The following is a 17,653-nucleotide window of genomic DNA, read 5'->3' on the forward strand; positions in this document are numbered from 1 at the left end:
GCAAAATAGGAGCTACTCTGGATCTTAATTTCTCCTATCTCTAAATATCCCCAAATTATTTCAACAAATTAAGACCTCAAGGTTATTAAATGTTCTATGATTTAAATTATTAAAACAGTGCCTTAATAGTTGCAAAATGAGCCCTGATGACTTTTCATCTATTTTTAAAGCCTATATTTATTGTTTTGTTATCCCAAGTATCATTTTTATTTAGCAAAAGCTATAGCATATCAATTCATCTTTCGCAGTGTACTGCTAATAGCTAAAAGGATGATGAAATAAAGATCTTTGTCTTTATTAAGCTCACGTGTTAAGAAACCATAAAGTTAAAAATCCAAAGCTATATTGTTTTCTGTTCTTTAAGTTGCAACTATATATAAAATCGTTCCAATGTCTCAGTATGAACTCTCTTAAACTCTTCTTTCCCCTACATCTTTATTGAACAAATTTTTAAAAGAATGTTGTAAAAGTTACTATAATTAGTTCCACATATTGCTTATAGAAATATTACCACCAATACTGCTTCTTGAAGGAAATAATATATATTTTTTTAAATTTCAAAACCTGAATGTAGCTGGGGAAAAAATGCATATGTGGAATGCCTACTTAGGATACTTTAAAAATAGCTCTAATAATTTTTAAGAAAATGTATTATAAGTGCTCAGATACACTACCCATGACCTTCTCTCTTTTTTTAAAGGTACCTTTAACCATCTACACTATAAAATATTTTAAAAATATTCATTCCAGTCTGCATTTTACCACTTATAGGCTTAAATTCTTACACAATGATCCACTGAGATTTGAAGGGATCTGGGCTTTCAAGGGGGAGGAAAAGGGATCAAAATCACTGATTGGTTATTACAAGGACAAAGGTTAGTGACTTAAATATAGACATGCACTTAAAACTACTGGGTAATTATACTGTGTATAATTTAAACAATTTCAAGATACATAAATATAATCTGAATAAAAGGCAGTTGCTAACAATTTTAAAGGTTCAAGTAAGGTTCCAAAGAAGAAAAGAGGCTTATTGCAAAACGTGGTATCTTGCTACCTACAAACCTTTGGATAGAATTTCAACTATACCAAGTAAGCTTTTTATAAATTCTTAGTCACAGAAAATATCTCATTATGAAATACAAAACAAAAACAGCAATGTATATTTATCACACCAAAGCAACCCACAAATGACATCTGAGACCTATACTGTTTAAAATGTATAGGATTAGAAAATAAGAAGAACCTAAAAGACAGGATTGAAAAGACTAAAGAAAAGGCTGAACAAAATGCCAGTGAAACAGAACTGCACGACATTTCCTAGTATCTAACCACATGTAAAAATACATGTAAGATAGCTGTTTAAATCCTTTAGCCTTAAACCCTTCATAGGTTTCAATTTCAATCCAAAACATATCTAAATTGCAAGGCTTATTATTCATAGAAAAATATTATTTTTCACGTGTAAAAACAGAATAGAAGAGTAAAAACCAGATATACCCTTGTCCTTCCAATTTTTCTTCTGACCGTCCATCTCTTGTCACAATCTGCCCTCCAGCTGCAATTATCAATTATGCATACCAACAGAAAAGGTGTAACTGCAAAAATCTACTCCCCGAGACATGAGATACCCGTTTCCTCCCTGAAGCCTGCAGTCTCCTCTGCTGCACCACTGCAGCAAGGGCTGAAGTCACCTGACGTCTTCTGGGCGTGGAGCAATCTGACGCAGTGCCATCTGTAACTAGGCTACTAATACTCAGGCATTAATGCCTCTCTTCTATCTGTTGATCCTTCTAGTCATTCGCCTGTTGCTCTTACCAAAAGGGGCTGCATTTGCCAGGGGAGGGGCAGACTACCAAAGAAAGAAAAAGAGGGCTTTGTAAGAGCTTTGTTCTTACAACAAAGCTATGAATTTAAAAGCCATATGCAATTGTGTTCTTTTTTAAAAGAAGATGGTTGAATTATGCTGCTGGTTTTCAGTTTAAAACTCTAAAATTAGTGGTTAAAGATGATGAGTCTCTTCTTACTTTCTCCAAATTTTATCAAGGCTTAAAATAGCCAGCATTTTGCATCAATATGAGGGTATGAGCAGAAAATCACAGTCAAAATGTTAATTTTTTTGGATATATTACTTTAGTAGAAAAAAGTTCTTAATTTCAGCAATTTAATCTTTCTAATCTTTTTTCCTCTTTTATAATTAGGGATATCCAAAGACCTATAAATATATACTTATTCTTAATCATCACTTGCTCCAACTGTCCAATAAATATTTATTAGGTATCACCACAGACACTATTAATAGATTCTCAGCTTGAGGAAAAATACTCACATGCTAATTATATCATTTGCCTTGGGAAAATAACATAAAAGCAAACTAAACTTTTACTAATAAATACAAAATCAAATCTATGTAAAGCATTTCTAAAATTCTTTCAACTTTACAAAACTGGCATTCATTTCAGTACAGTGTCTTTACTAATGTTCCACAACCAGTTTTATTGTTGTTGTTTTTTTTTTTGGCCAGGGCCGGTTTTGAACCCATCACCTCGGGTATATGGGGCCACAGCCCTACTCCTTGAGCCACAGGCGCCGCCCAACACAACCAGTTTATCTGATGTTAATATGTATATACCTAGGCAGAAAAGGCAATAACAACAAATCAGCTAAAATGTTTAAAAATGCGTATAGCCGGGGTGGCACCTGTGGCTCAAAGGAGTAGGGCACTAGCCCCATATGCCGGAGGTGGCAGGTTCAAACCCAGCCCAACCTAAAAAAAAAAAACTGCAAAAAAAAATAAAATAATGCTTATAGCCAGAGTATTCTAAGATATACAGCCTATGTAGAAAAGTACACACTTCATAAGACTGTCTAGCTACAATGAAATAACCTGTGTGGACTGCAGAACCCTACAAAATCTTTACTATCAGCAGTGGCCTGAAACCAGTGACTTTTTTCTTTCCCCATCCTCCTCTTTTAACTCCAAACATAATGAAAGTGGTTTTAAAAGAGAATCCAGTATTTTCAGCTCAAGAGTTAATATTTAACTTTTAACTTTATTCACTGAACCATTGCATAACTTTGAGAACCCTGTTTCCATGGCTTGGAAATGTCTGGCCATTTCATTTAACAGTCTGAAGTCTCAAACAATTTAGTACGTACAAAATACTTCCAGGATAGTATTTTCTAATAACAAATCTCTTAAAGCTTAAGGCTGAAAAATAACATTAGAATAAAGTACTTGAATATAGCACCCTAACACTATTTTCAAGTCAGAGATGACCACACTATTAGGAGAAAGTTTCTTGAAATAAAGGCATTTATTAGGGCGGCACCTGGGGCTCAGTGAGTAGGGCACGGGCCCCATATACGGAGGGTGGCAGGTTCAAACCTGGCCCCAGCCAAACTGCAACAAAAATAGCCGGGCGCTGTGGCGGGAGCCTGTAGTCCCAGCTACTCAGGAGGCTGAGGCAAGAGAATTGCCTAAGCCCAAGAGCTGGAGGTTGCTGTGAGCTGTGACTCTTTATTGCCAAGGGCAATAAAGTAAAACTCTTGTCTCTAAAGAAAAAAAATAAAAAAGTATTTATTAAATTGCATTTATACAACTTACACCTTCTATGATAACTATTTGATCTAACACTTTTTAATAGTATGCGTGGCAAGAATATGTAATAAGATATATCCACTGCAATATTATTTTTGTATAAATATACACGATTTCATCCACGGTTCTGGACTCCTAACTCCCATAACCCTTGTTAGAGTAAACAGAGCTTCTGTGACCTTCTACTATCCTCCTTTCACCTGCCTATTTGCAAGGACTCTAATCTGATGGTGGGTCAACCTCATTTCAGAGAAGATCCCATGCCATACCCTGAAGGCAGGCAGGCTGCACACCGAGCCAAGAAGAATCAGAACAGTCAGGACTTGCTGGGTGTAGATCACACCCTTTGCCCAATTATATTTCAACAGGGTTGTCCATGCTTCAATCACGGACAACCAATGAAGTCTCAATAAAAGGCCCAAAGGACAGAGTTCAGAAAGCTTCCAGGATGGGGCAGTGCCTGTGGCTCAAAGGGGTAGGGCACTGGCCCCATATGCCGGAGGTGGGAGGTGGTGGGTTCAAACCCAGCCCTGGCCAAAAAACGCAAAAAAAAAAAAAAAAAAAAAGAAAGCTTCCAGGTATCTGAACTTATGGAAGTTTCCCCATACTTCACCCTAAGCATCTCCTAACACATATCATTTATAATAAACTGGTCAACATAAGTGATTCTCTGAGTTCTGTGAGCTGCTCTTTCAAATTAATCAAACCCCAAGAGAGGGAGTCATGGGAAGCCCTACTTGAAGCCAGTTGGTTACAGAGTTCTGGAGACCCAAACTTGTGACTGGTGGGAAGGGGGTAGTCTTGTAAGACTGAGCACGCAACCTGTGGGCTCTGACACTGTGGCCAGGTATTGTTAACTTGGAGGACACCCAGTTGGTGTCTGCTGCAGAAGTGACTGCTCACTTAGTGGTGGAAAGAAGCCCCCATACCCTACATTTGGTCACAGAAGTCTTCTGTGTTGATAATTGTGTTAGCATGAGAGCACAGAATGTTTTTAACAAATTTCACTCATCTGAACATTAAACACACTTAATAGCACCCCTAGCAGATTAAAAACTCAAAATGGGAACCCTAATGTTCAGTAAGCATTTCTACCCTACATAGTGATATCTAATTCATTTTTATTGTCTTTGTAAGTGTTTAGGAAAAACTAACTCGTGAAAAATCAATTGACATTCTGCCCAATTCTTTCTTAGAAAGTTCTTCAACTAGAGTTGTTTTAAGTTTGATAAGCTAAGCAAAAAAAAGTGTTTTAAGTTTGAAAAACGGATTTGAGACAAATTTGTTAAAAATACAAAGCCACAGAGGCTATGTTTATCATAAGGAATGTGAGTTAGTGTACGCAAAAGCCTTTAGGACATTGCCTGATAAAAAGCACACACTATATAAATGTTATTTACTATAATGATGCTAAAAACAACAATCAGCTATAAGGGACTAAGACATATAAGACACATCTAAGAAAGCACAAATAACAAGTCATTTAATTTAAAGCAACAGGACTCGCCCACCCCCGCCAATCACACACACAGACTGCTGTCCTTGCTGTACATGTAGTTTTATCATTCTCCAGCAGAGGAAAATTTATATATATATATATATAATTTATTGGTCCTATTCCACACTGGAGCCCAACTTAATGGGTCAAATAAAAGAGGGGCACTAATCTGTTAAAAACTTACCTTCATTTATCTTGTTTTCCTTCAAATACTTAACATTTTGCTTTAAAAAATGAAAAATTCTTTCAGGGACAATTTTCAAGTAGATTACCTACGTCCCAAAATGACATTCTGATTATTCGAGACAGGACCAATTTTCCCATAAAAATAAAGTCTCCCAAAGGTTAGGGCACAGAAAACGCCTTTATTTAGAATGCAAGTAAATAACAGTGCTGCCTTAACTCCAAGCCCTGCGGCATAGTGTGTGTGTAAGGAGGTGGATGGGGGAAGGAAGGAAGGACTCTCCTTTTCCTGACTTCAAAATCAGCCTTACAGAGAACTTCTGAAATAAACTTTTCAAAGTTCCTATTTGGCAGTTCCGAGTCCTCAGTGTCCATATCCCCGGTCTTCCCTTATCCAACCATGACAATAACCAAAGACAAAAATCTCCCCAAGCATATCCCTAACTCCTTCCCAAAGAGTACTATCTTCTAAACTCACCTACATTGTTTCTCTTATCACATCTCAAACCAAAACTCTTGTTTTCTTAGTACAATTACCTCGTCTATAGGAAAATTATGATTAAATCAATTACTACACAGAAACAGTATGTGTGGAGGTTTTTTCTTGTTGGCTTGTATCTAATTGGCAAGATTTCGGACAGGAGAGAGCTATTTCAGAACAGGCAGCAAACAAGTCTGGCAGTAAAGTCCACCTCAGTCAGCTCTTCTAAGATATTTCTTTCCTTACTCTGCTTCTGAACCCAAGGAAGAAAAGTTTTTATTTTGCTTTGTTTTCTTTACAACATTTAGAGATGCAAGAGGAAGAAGGTGGGAAAGAAATGGTCATCTGATTCAAAGTGCTACTATCTAAAACCGAGACTGCTTACAATATACTGCTGTTGATAGCTAAAATAATTACTTCTACTTTCCAGTCATGGAGAATAGGAAGCTGTTTAAAATAAGAAAGAATAATAGCTACGCAGTAGTTTTGAACTTTTTTCAAAATTCAAATTATTCTGAGTTACATAAAAGTATCAAATTAAACATGTTTCACTGCTGAATAAAAAAATCCTACCATATGCTGTACTATAATGCCCTCTATGGACTAAATTACAGTACTTCAACATTAACTATTGAATTAAATCTTAAGAAATTTTAGTCTACAAAAATCAATGACAGCAAGTTAAAATGAGAAAATCTATAAACAATTTCACATAAGCTGCTAAAAATGAATGCTAAAATCCACAGAAAGAAACTGAAAGTGATACTACTCAATGAAATGAATAGGATGCTGACCTCCTAGATTATACAATAAATACATAAAGATCCCTTAAGAAGAAGCATCTTTAAATTCAGAAGCCAAAAATTAGTAGTCATTAGGCTCTGAACAGATCCTTTTAAACTTCAAATGTTTTATAATTAGTGCACAGGTTTGGAAGAATCTTTAAGGTCTAATTTCATAATGTTTAATATAATAGCATGATTCAAGCATTTGTTTGATTCAGTACAGGATGTCAATATTCAAAATTGTTAATAAAACCAATTTAAAAGTCATTTGTTAGTCTGAAACGTATCCGCAGCTCACTAAATTTCTCTCTCCAACTGAAATTATTCTATATGGACAAACACAGATCATTCAGCAGCCTTGGTTTCTATTTACAACACTAGATGGCACCAATACCCACAATCTACAGTTGATCACCCCATCAAGGTGGGCAATCTGACAAAGACCATGCTCTCCCACGGGACTGTCACCTCGCAATAGGGAACTAGATCAGGGTATGTGATGGGAATAGGAAAACAACTCCACCACCAAAAAAGACACATGGGATAAAATGATATCTAACTAGAAGCCAAAGTCAATTTTAATAGACCAGAATTAAATGTAAAAATAAAACTATAAGTAAGTAAATTCTAAGGTACAAATTTTCCTTTCTGAAAATTGAAAAGTGTTCGCTAAAATATAAACTAAAATAAAAAGTCTTTTAGAATACTGAGGGAAACCTGTAACACAAGAGTTTACATCCTTTATATATAAAGAACTTTAATAGAATCAGGAAAAAAAAATAAACACCTAAATTTAAAAACGGGCAACAAGCAAAGTACAAAAGACATACAAATAGCCAACATCTCACATTCACTAACAAAGCTCAAACTAACAGGATACCAGCTGCACCACTAAACTCATAAAAGCTTTCTAAAACTACCAAGTACACAGTATCTGAATAATTAAAATATAAGTCACAAGTAACTCTGAGAAGGAGCAGTAGGTGGCTAGGCAACAGAAAGGAAGTATTACTGTCATACTTTTTGAATTTTGTATAATGCAGAGATATTATCTATCCAAGAAAATAAATAATATCAATTGCTGGTAGTGGTAGGGAAATAGGTGTTTTCTTACTCTGTTATAGAGGTGAAATTAGTACAACTTTTCTGGTGGCCAATAAAATGCTCATAACCCATTACTCAGGCTTTTATTTCTAGAAATTTAAGAAAAGAATTCAGAGATACGCTACACTTGACCTTATCCAACAGGCAGAGAAGTGAATTCAGAGATATGCAAAACATTTTTATTATGAAGGGGCTAATAACAGCTTTATTGTAAGTTAAAAAGTCAGAAATAATCTAAAGATCCAACAATAGCAAAGTGATTAAATTATAATATATACATACTAAATACTAACCCTAAATACTAAAAAAAAATCAATAGACATGGTAATGTTTGTATTATATGAGATAGTGCTGAACTTCTTAAAGAGCTTGTAAATAGTATATACAATATAATCCCAATTTTGTAAAACACTTATTTTTCATTATATTCATAAAAATACCTGTATACAATGAAAATAGACTAGAATAATATATTTTAAAATATTAACAATGGTTATGTCTGGCCGATATGATTCACAAATTTCTTATCTCAATGTTTCTATGTATTCCTTAAATTTATACAATGGGCATATGTTATACTGTAGACTGCTCTACAAACTGACTTTACTGACAGTCAGCAAGGCCTTGGGAGCATTCTTTTCTTCTCCCCTCTTTCCCCGAGAGAAATTCTTACTACTAAAATTACAGAAGTTCAAATAGATTAAAACATGTGCCAAAGGCCATACAGTTAATCAGTGAAAATGTGAGTATTAGAACCCAGGTCTGTAAAATACTCCAGATTAAGTTCTTTTTTTCTTTTTGTTTTGCAGTTTTTGGCCAGGTCTAGGTTTGAACCCGCCACCTCGGGCATATGGGGCCGGCACCCTACTCCATTGAGCCACAGGTGCCGCCCAAATTAAGTTCTTTTAACTGCATTATATTTAGTGGTATCTATCTTTCATGGTACGTATTTATTTTCAACTGTGCTGCCTATAGTAAACACTAAGTAAATCCTCACTTTAAAAAAAAACAAATATAATCTTTCCTTTATTAATAAGGTTACTCCATTTGTTAAACATTTTAATTTTTCAGAGTAAAGTTTTTAGTTCTATCAGATTAACTGCTTACCATAATAAAGTTGAACTAAAAACTATCAAGTGTTCTAAATACATCTGCTCACTAAAAATATATCTTAATCCAAATATTGGTCCTTAGTATCACAATGCTTTTAGTAAGAACCCTCAAAGGCTACATAGAGTTTTTAAATTAATAATATATCTTAAGTCATAAAAATATCAAAAGAATGATCTCAATCATGAATATATAAGTATATGAAGGATATTTTTACATTCTTTACGTAGATAAATGGGCCTTTTTAAAGTGAGTTCTTTTATTACACAATGGTACTTGCTTAATTCTGAATTGTCACATGGTTTATATACAATGAATAATCAACTTGTAGTTGTTTGTTTGTTTGTTTTTCTGGAGGCAGAGTTTCACTTTGTCGCCCTTGTCACAGCAACCTCAAACTCCTGGGCTCAAGTGATTCTCTTGCCTCAGTCTCACAAGTAGCTGGGACTACAGGTGTCCACCAAAACACCTGGCTACTTTTTTAGAGGCAAGGTCTCACTCTGGCTCAAGCTGGTCTCCAACCTGTGAGCTCCGGCAATCTACCTGCCTCGGCCTCCAAGAGTGCTAGGATTGCAGGCAGGAGCCACCGTGCTGGGCCCTGTAGTTGGTTTACACTTTACAAACCAGTTTCAACAGGTCAGCAAAACATAATCAATATTTTGATTATGCACTGAATATTTTCATTCGTGGCAAATCAAGTAACAACAAACACACATTATGCAATCACTATGATGAACTAAAAGATCTCAGTGGTCCGGATGGGAGGCATTAGCATCTCACATTAAACAGCCTACCAACAATATAAACAGATAGCAACTGTCTACCACAATAGATTATTGTCTTCACGTGGAGGTGAAAGAATGTTACCTTAATTCTGATATCCCTACCTATGGAAGAATCCACGAGAAAATACAGGTGGCAACCTACTTTCTTGACTTCTTCAAAATTCAAGCGTTGTGTTGCTTGATGGTCCAATACAACAGGTATATAATGAAGGTAGCAGTCTGCTAAAAGGGAGGACGGTAACTGCTCATTGCAAAACCGGGAGATAACTGAGAAAGCAACAAAACCTGGCTTAGAATCACAAGTTCTTCATCTGCTGAAAATCAGGTAACAAATAATAGAAATAAGAAGTTAGCCTAATGTTGGGAACATGGTAGATCAAAATTATTATGCTTATTATGTAATTTGCTGTATTATCTTTAGAAAGTTTATATTTAACATCCTTAGCTTTGGGTTTTAGGTGTACCATCTATAAAACAGTTCCTCCTCTCAGAAGACTAAATGAAATAACCATGTGAAAGTGTCTCATGCTTAGTTCCATAAATGGTAATCTTTCCTTTCCAGGTAAAATGGGAAGAATTCAGTTTTTCTCAGCCTTTGAAAATTCTCAACTATAAAATCTCCTAAATGAAGAAGGGTAGAAAAATCTGAAACAAATGAACCTAACTGTATTTCAAATGAATATTATAACCACAAAGAAGGTGGGGTAAAGGGAGGGAGAACTAATTTAAGTAACTAATTTAAGTAAAGGATTTGACTATACACATTTAATCTTAAATAGGGTTGAAGGGGTGGGAATTTGCAAACAAATCTTGAGCTGTTCTTTTACAAGTTTATTTATTATAGTGACATGGGAAAAGCACCTACAACTATTTTACACGTATCAAAGGATCGAATAAGTAAATAAATGTGTTGGTGGTTCTCGCTTTAAGAAAAAACAGAAAAGTATAAAATTAAGAAAAAAAGAATAAACCCTGTGCAAACTAGAGAGCACAGGACATCTAGCTTTGACCAGGAACCTTCAGAGCCTCAGCAACCAAAGAGAGAATTAAACATGGGTGATGTTGAGAAAAACAAGAAGATTTTTGTCCAGGAGTCTGTCCCACGCCACACTGTGGAAAAGAGTGGCAAGCACAAGTCTAGGCCAAATCTCCATCGTCTCTTTGGGAAGACAGGTCAGGCCCCTGGCTTCTCCTACATAAGCCGATAAGAACAGAGGCATTGGGTGGCGCCTGTGGCTCAGTGGGTAGGGCGCCAGTCCCATATACCAAGGGTGGTGGGTTCAAACCCAGCCCCAGCCAAACTGCAACAAAAAAATAGCCAGGCGTGTGGTGGGCGCCTGTACTCCCAGCTACTTGGGAGGCTGAGGCCAGAGAATCGCTTAAGCCCAAGAGTTGGAGGTTGTTGTGTGCTGTAGGATCAGATAACAAGTAATATAAATAAGAAGTTATGTCGCACTCTACCGGAGGGTGATAAAGTGAGACTCTGTCTCCACAAAAAAAAAAAAAAAAGAACAGAGGCATCACCTGGGGAGAGGATACACTGATGGAGTATTTGGAGAATCCCAGGAAGCACAACCCTGGAACAAAAATGATCCTCCTCATGGCCATCACCTTATTACAAAACGGAAATACCTCAGGGTACCATAATTTAATTGGCCTCATACATCAGCATTCATACCACGAATGAATGACAGAATATTTAGACAGTCCTGATTTAACTAAGACTGCTCTATGGTGGGTGGCACCTGTGGCTCAGTGGGTAGGGTGCCGGCCCCATATACCAAGCGTGGTGGGTTCAAACCTGGCCTCAGCCAAACTGCAACAAAAAAATAGCCAGGCCTTGTGGGTGGGCACCTGTAGTCCCAACTACTCGGGAGGCTAAGGCAACAGAATCGCTTAAGCCCAGGAGTTGGAGGTTGCTGTGAGCTGTGTGACACCATGGCATTCTACCGAGGGCGATAAAGTGAGACTGTCTCTACAAAAAAGACTGCCTTGTGGTTAAATGAATATGATTGGTTTTTGAATTCTGATAGTAATTCCAATTTAGTAAATGCTATCACTGTTTTCCCCTTCTAAAGACATGACTGGATGTAATTAATAATGTTCAACTTTTCACAAGGATGGTAAACTGCCATCTCAAAACCTACGGAAGATTGTTTTTATGTTAAGATTTTTACTGGCCAGGCACAATGGCTCATTCCTGTAATCCCAACACTCCGGGAAACCAATGCAGGTGGATTGCCTGAGCTCAGGAGTTCCAGACCAGCACCAGCAAGAGTGAGAGCCCATCTCTAATAAAAACAGAAAGAAAGGGAAAAAACAAAAAACAAAAAACCTAGCAGGGCTTAGTGGCACACACCAATAGTCCCAAACTACTCAGGAGGCTGAGGCAAGAGGATTGTTTAAGCCCAAGAGTTTGAGGTTGCTGCGAGCTATGATAACACCACGGCACGCGACCCAGGGCAACACCCTGAGACTCTGTCTCCAAAAAGAAAAAAAAATGTATATTACTGGTTATGTGAATATATTTAAATACTAAGGAAATCCTTTCACTGTCTCAGAACTAAGCAACACTGTTATTCTGTGTTCTTTAGGCTGTTGAAGGTGAAGACTGGAGGTAAAGTAGCAATGTTTACTTCGTATCTCGGTCTTCGCTATGCCAATCACATTTCCCTGTCCACTAAAATGCCGCCTCTTATTTACTGGGGAAAAAAAAACTAGATGCCCACTTTTCACCCTATACAAAAACCAACTCAAATCAAACACTTAAATGTAAGATCCGAAACAATAAAACTACTGGAAGAAAACATAGGGAAAATACTTTAGGACCCTCTTCTGAACAAAAACTCAAAAGGAGAGGCAACACAAGCAAAAATTTTGAAGTAAGATTGTATCAACTTAAAATGCTTTTGTACAGCTTTCAACAGAATGAAAAGACAATCAACACAATGAGAGAAAACTGATCCAACAGGGAATTAATATCCAGAATATATAACTAAAAAAATCAACAGCAAAATACAATCTAATTTTAAAATGGGCAAATGATCTGAACACATATTTCTTACACATACACACGCACACACCATATGTATGGCAAAAAATATGTATTTTAAAATGTTTGGCCTCACTAATCATCAGGGAAATGCAAATCAAAACCAAAATGAGGTATCATTTCACCCTGGTGAAGATGGCTATTACCAAAAAGACAAAAAAATAACAAATGCTGGAGAGGACTCACAGAAGGGGAGCTCTTATATACCAGCAGTAACCAAGCAAACTAGTAAGACCACTAAGGAGAATAGCATGGAGGTTCCTCAAAAAAACTACAAAAGATGATCCATCAGTCCCACTACTGGGCATTTATCCAAAGGAAAGGAAATTATTGTATCAAAGAGACATTTGCACCTCCATGTTTCCTGCAGCACTATTCACAACACCCAAGATATGGAACCAACCTAGATGTCCCACAACAGATAAATGGATAAACAAAGTTTGCTATATACATAAAATGGAACACTATTCAGCCACGAGGAAGAATAAAATCCCATCGTTCATGACAACATGGAGGACATTAGGTTAAGTGAGAAAAGTCAGAAACAGAAAATTAAACACTGAATGTTCTTACTCACATATGAAAGCTAGAAAAAAAGTTGGATCCCATAGAAGTAAACAGAGAATATTTAGAGATTGGGAAGGGTAGGGAGAAATTTGTGGAAGGATACAAAATTGTAGATGGATAGGAGGAATAAGCTCTAATGTTTAATAGTGCTATAAGATGATTATAGTTAACAACAATATATAGTTTGAAATAGCTAGAAAGATACTGAATGTTCCCAGCATTAAAAAATGATAAATGTTTGAGATAATGGATGTTTACTACCCGATCTGATCGCTATATGTTATATGCATCAAAACATCCTTATGTACCCCATAAATATACACAATTACCATGTGTCAATTAAAAAATTATTTTAAGGATTGGATATATTTCAGATTGAAACGCCAAAAGACACATGACAACTAAACACAATGTCTGGCCCTAAACTGCATCTTAGAGGGAGACAAAAGACATTATTAGGTTAACTAACAAAACTAGAACACAGATGGTAGATCTTAAAAAAGTATTCTATGGCCCAGGCATGGTGGCTCATGCCTGTAATGCCAGCACTCAGGGAGGCTGAGGCAGGAGGACCAATGGAAGTCAGAAGGTCAAGACCAGCCAGGGCAAAGACAGACCCTGTCAAAAGAAAGAAAGAAAAGAAAAAAGAGAAAGAAAGGAGGGAGGGAAGAGAGGAGTGAGAGGAAAGAGAAAGAAAATGAAAGGAGGGGAGGGTTTAGCTACATGTTGTAGCTAGGATTGCTTGAGCCCAGGAGTCTAAGGTTGCTGTGAGCTAGGCAAAAGCCATGGCACTCCAGCCCAGGCAACAGAGTCTCACTGTCTCCAAAAAACAAAAAAGAAAAAAAGAGATATTCTATCGATGCGAATTTTTGAAGTTAACAACCATACTGAGGTTGTGAACAAGAATATCCCTATTTGAAGTATTTAGAATAAAAGGCCACAAGGTGTATCTATAGATCACAAAGCAAATAGGGTAAAACATTAATAGGTAGATTTAGTCGAAGGGTCTGATACATTCTTCACACTATTTTTTTTCCTTTTTTTTTTTTTGGAGACAGAGTCTCACTTCTCTGTAGAATGCCATGGAGTCACAGCTCACAGCAACCTCCAACTCCTGGGCTTAAGCGATTCTCTTGCCTCAGCCTCCCAAGTAGCTGGGACTACAGGCACCCACTACAACGCCCGGCTATTTTTTGGTTGCAGTGTCAATGTTGTTTGTCAGACCCAGGCAGGATTCAAATCCACCAGCTCCGGTATATGTGGCTAGCGCCCTAGCCACTGAGCCTCTTCATACTACTTTTATTTTTCCAACTTCTTTTTAAGTTTGAAGTTATGTCCATATAAAAAAATTTATGGTGTCACCCAGAGCTCAGTGGGTAAGGTGCTGGCCACGTACATTGAGGCTGGCAGGTTCAAACGTGGCCCAGGCCAGCTAAAATCAACAATGACAACTGCAACAACAACCAAAATAGCCTATAGTCCCAGCTACTTGCAAGGCTGAGGCAAGAGAATTGCTTAAGCCCAAGAGTTGGAGGTTGTTGTGAGCTGTGACGCCACAGCACTCTACCAAGGGCGACATACTCTGCTCTAAAATAAAATATAAAATAAAATAAAATGTAAAAAATTAATTTAAAGGAAGCTATTAGCTTTAAAATACTTCCTAAATGATACCATAGGTTTTTTTTTAATTTTGCTTAATTCTAGTCAGAGAGAATTTAGCAACTAATGTATCATAAACTCTTCTTCTTGCATAGATTGATTTTTCACTTCTGAACAAACCTAAATGTTTCTTTGCTCTTGGTCACACATGGTCAGTTCACAAATCCATGTATGCACCTAGCTGCAAGCGAGTACTGGCCATATTATACACCAAACCAAGAACTGGAAAACATTTAATCATATTTATATAAATCAACAGATCTGTGCATGCTACTTGTATTTATCATCTGTAACTTTCACAGAATCATCTCTTTTACGAAGAATATTCCAAGGGAGATAGCTGATTTTCTCCCTGGTGTGTGCTGGAGACCTTCTACTAGTAATCATTACACACACCTCTAAGCTGTTGTTCCTACGGCAGACCAAGACCCTCATGCAGCATCTGACAAAACATTCCAATTGTCATGTGGTAATGCTGCCTACCAGCTATTACTTTTGGAAGTTTTACCATTTTGGCCTACATACAGAATAAATGTATGCAAGTATTAAGAGTATTTTACCTTAGACCTTTCTTACTGTATTTTTAATGTGAATGGAAAATTGAAAAACTAAAATGTAAATAATAACTAAGTACCCAAAGCATAAATCTCTGGCCACAGATTTTTTTTTTTTTTTAATTAAAGAACACATATGAATGGGTGGCGCCTGTGGCTCAGTGAGTAGGGCGCTGGCCCCATATACTGAGGGTGGTGGGTTCAAACCCAGCCCCGGCCGAACTGCAACAAAAAAAATAGCCGGGTGTTGGGGCGGTGCCTGTGGCTCAAAGGAGTAGGGCTCTGGCCCCATATGCCAGAGGTAGTGGGTTCAAACACAGCCCCAGCCAAAAACCGCAAAAAAAAAAAAAAAAAAAATAGCTGGGCATTGTGGCAGGCACCTATAGTCCCAGCCACTCGGGAGGCTGACGCAGGAGAATCGCCTAAGCCCAGGAATTAGAGGTTGCTGTGAGCTGTGACACCACAGCACTCTACTGAGGGTGACAAAGTGAGACTCTGTCTCAAAAAAAAAAAAAAAAAACACACACACATATGAAATTCTGGGTCTAAATCATTAAAAACTCCTCTACATGATGAGGTAATAAAAGTACAGAATAAAGTGAATGCTGGTAATTATGCACTGAGACAAAAAAGTCAGCATTTACATTCTAATATTAAAAATAGTTTCTCACAGACTACTTTACCAAGGGAGGAAGACCTATTCATTAATCTTCTTGACAAATTTTACCCCCTCATCCTGTTAGTACCAATGTCTACATAATAACTTATTCATCTCTCTTGCAAAATCAGTCTTTCTTCCCCAAACCAAAACTGAATTCTGCCCACAAAAATGTCATCTTAAGAAAACAAGCAATGATCCTTTTGTAGTTCATAAGTGTGACGACTGAGTTTTCATGCTTATGTGTGACATGTGCCTCCCGAAGAGTCAATCTTGTTACCAGTGCATATCCTCCTTCTGAAAAGAGAAAAACACACACGCACAAAAAGAAAACTCAAAGGAAAACAAAGATAATAAATAACTTGAAGAAATTAATATCTTAGTTATTATTTAATATTTATTGATGCTCTTAGTTTTTAAATGTGTATACATTAATAAGACCCAGAAAATATTTTAAAAACACCTAAGTGCATCTTGAAATTTTTAAGCCACCTGAGTGAGAACAGATTCCCCCTTACTTTTTTTTTTTTTTTTTTTTTGCAGTTTTTGGCCAGGGCTGGGCTTGAACCCACCACTCCCCATATACGGGGCTGGTGTCCTACTCCTTGAGCGACAGGCACCGCCCCCCCTTACATTTTATCAGTCCACTGCTATACTTTATTCCATTTGACTTCGGTACACTTTTAACTTGCTCTTTTCAGGAAGGAAGTGCCTATACACATTGTAACACTATGTCCTTACTAGTCTGTCTCCACCAGCTGACTTACAGTTGCATGACGGCAAGACTTCGCCTTAGTCTTCATCTCCTTGCTCCCAAGATAACCTACTGTAGTGTTTGTTTACATGTAAGAGATGCCTGTTATAATTAAGTCAAGGAAATTATACCCCTTCCTTGTATAGAAAAGGAAACTGACATCTAGAGAAATGAAGTGATTGTCAGTTATAAAGCCAAGATAAAAATTCACATACAAACACTAAATTTCCTTCCCAAGACTTTTGTGGAATGCACACATTTGGCATATTCAAATAATTCCTCTATTCCCTAGTGAGTTGCTATGATAGTTAATATCAAAAAAGGTAATATCAAAAAGCAAGAATAACTATTTTCTCAGAGAAAGGACATAAAAACTATTTTCTAAAAAGACGCCTAAGCATTGCTTACACTTTCTTCTTCAGCCATCTCAACTAAGCCTTCAAAGTCACTGCCGTTAATTCAAAACTATTAATAGATCTCTAAGTTTAACAAAATCAATCCAAGAAACAGCTCACTCCTGAAATACTGAAATACTGAAGGTACTGAGAGCTGCCATCTACTAGAGGACTGTGGGCTTTAAGTTATGGGAAGACTCTGGAGGGAAGGAAAAATTTTGCTTCTCCTTGCTCTTTACCCAAAATACCATCACCACGCTACTCTGGACTTCCAATACCATCGCCACACTGCTCCGGACTTCCAATACCATCACCATGCTCCTCTGGACTTCCAATACCATCGCCACACTGCTCTGGACTTCCAATACCATCGCCACGCTCCTCTGGACTTCCAATACCATCGCCACACTGCTCTGGACTTCCAATACCATCGCCACGCTCCTCTGGACTTCCAATACCATCACCAC

At 37.2% G+C, this 17,653-nt stretch overlaps 1 protein-coding gene and 1 non-coding gene across 4 annotated transcripts in view; one reads left to right on the top strand and one right to left on the bottom strand.

The window, feature by feature from the left end:
* RTN4 (reticulon 4) overlaps positions 1-17,653 on the bottom strand; it is an 80,333-nt gene that overhangs the window by 37,877 nt on the left and 24,803 nt on the right. Inside the window, exon 1 of one of the 3 annotated variants that reach the window (XM_053588418.1) lies at positions 1,501-1,875. The exons of the other annotated variants lie outside the window; for them this stretch is intronic. Coding sequence (XP_053444393.1) covers positions 1,501-1,534 — 34 coding nt within the window. The 5' untranslated portion in view covers positions 1,535-1,875. Of the gene's footprint in view, positions 1-1,500; positions 1,876-17,653 lie in introns of those variants that run through there. 3 annotated transcript variants of the gene reach the window in all.
* Positions 16,235-16,340, top strand: LOC128585296 (small nucleolar RNA U13). The gene has a single exon (XR_008380011.1). It is a non-coding gene; the product is annotated as a small nucleolar RNA U13 (small nucleolar RNA).

Source organism: Nycticebus coucang, chromosome 4 (assembly GCF_027406575.1).
Source record: "Nycticebus coucang isolate mNycCou1 chromosome 4, mNycCou1.pri, whole genome shotgun sequence".
Classification (NCBI taxonomy): Eukaryota; Metazoa; Chordata; class Mammalia; order Primates; family Lorisidae; genus Nycticebus; species Nycticebus coucang.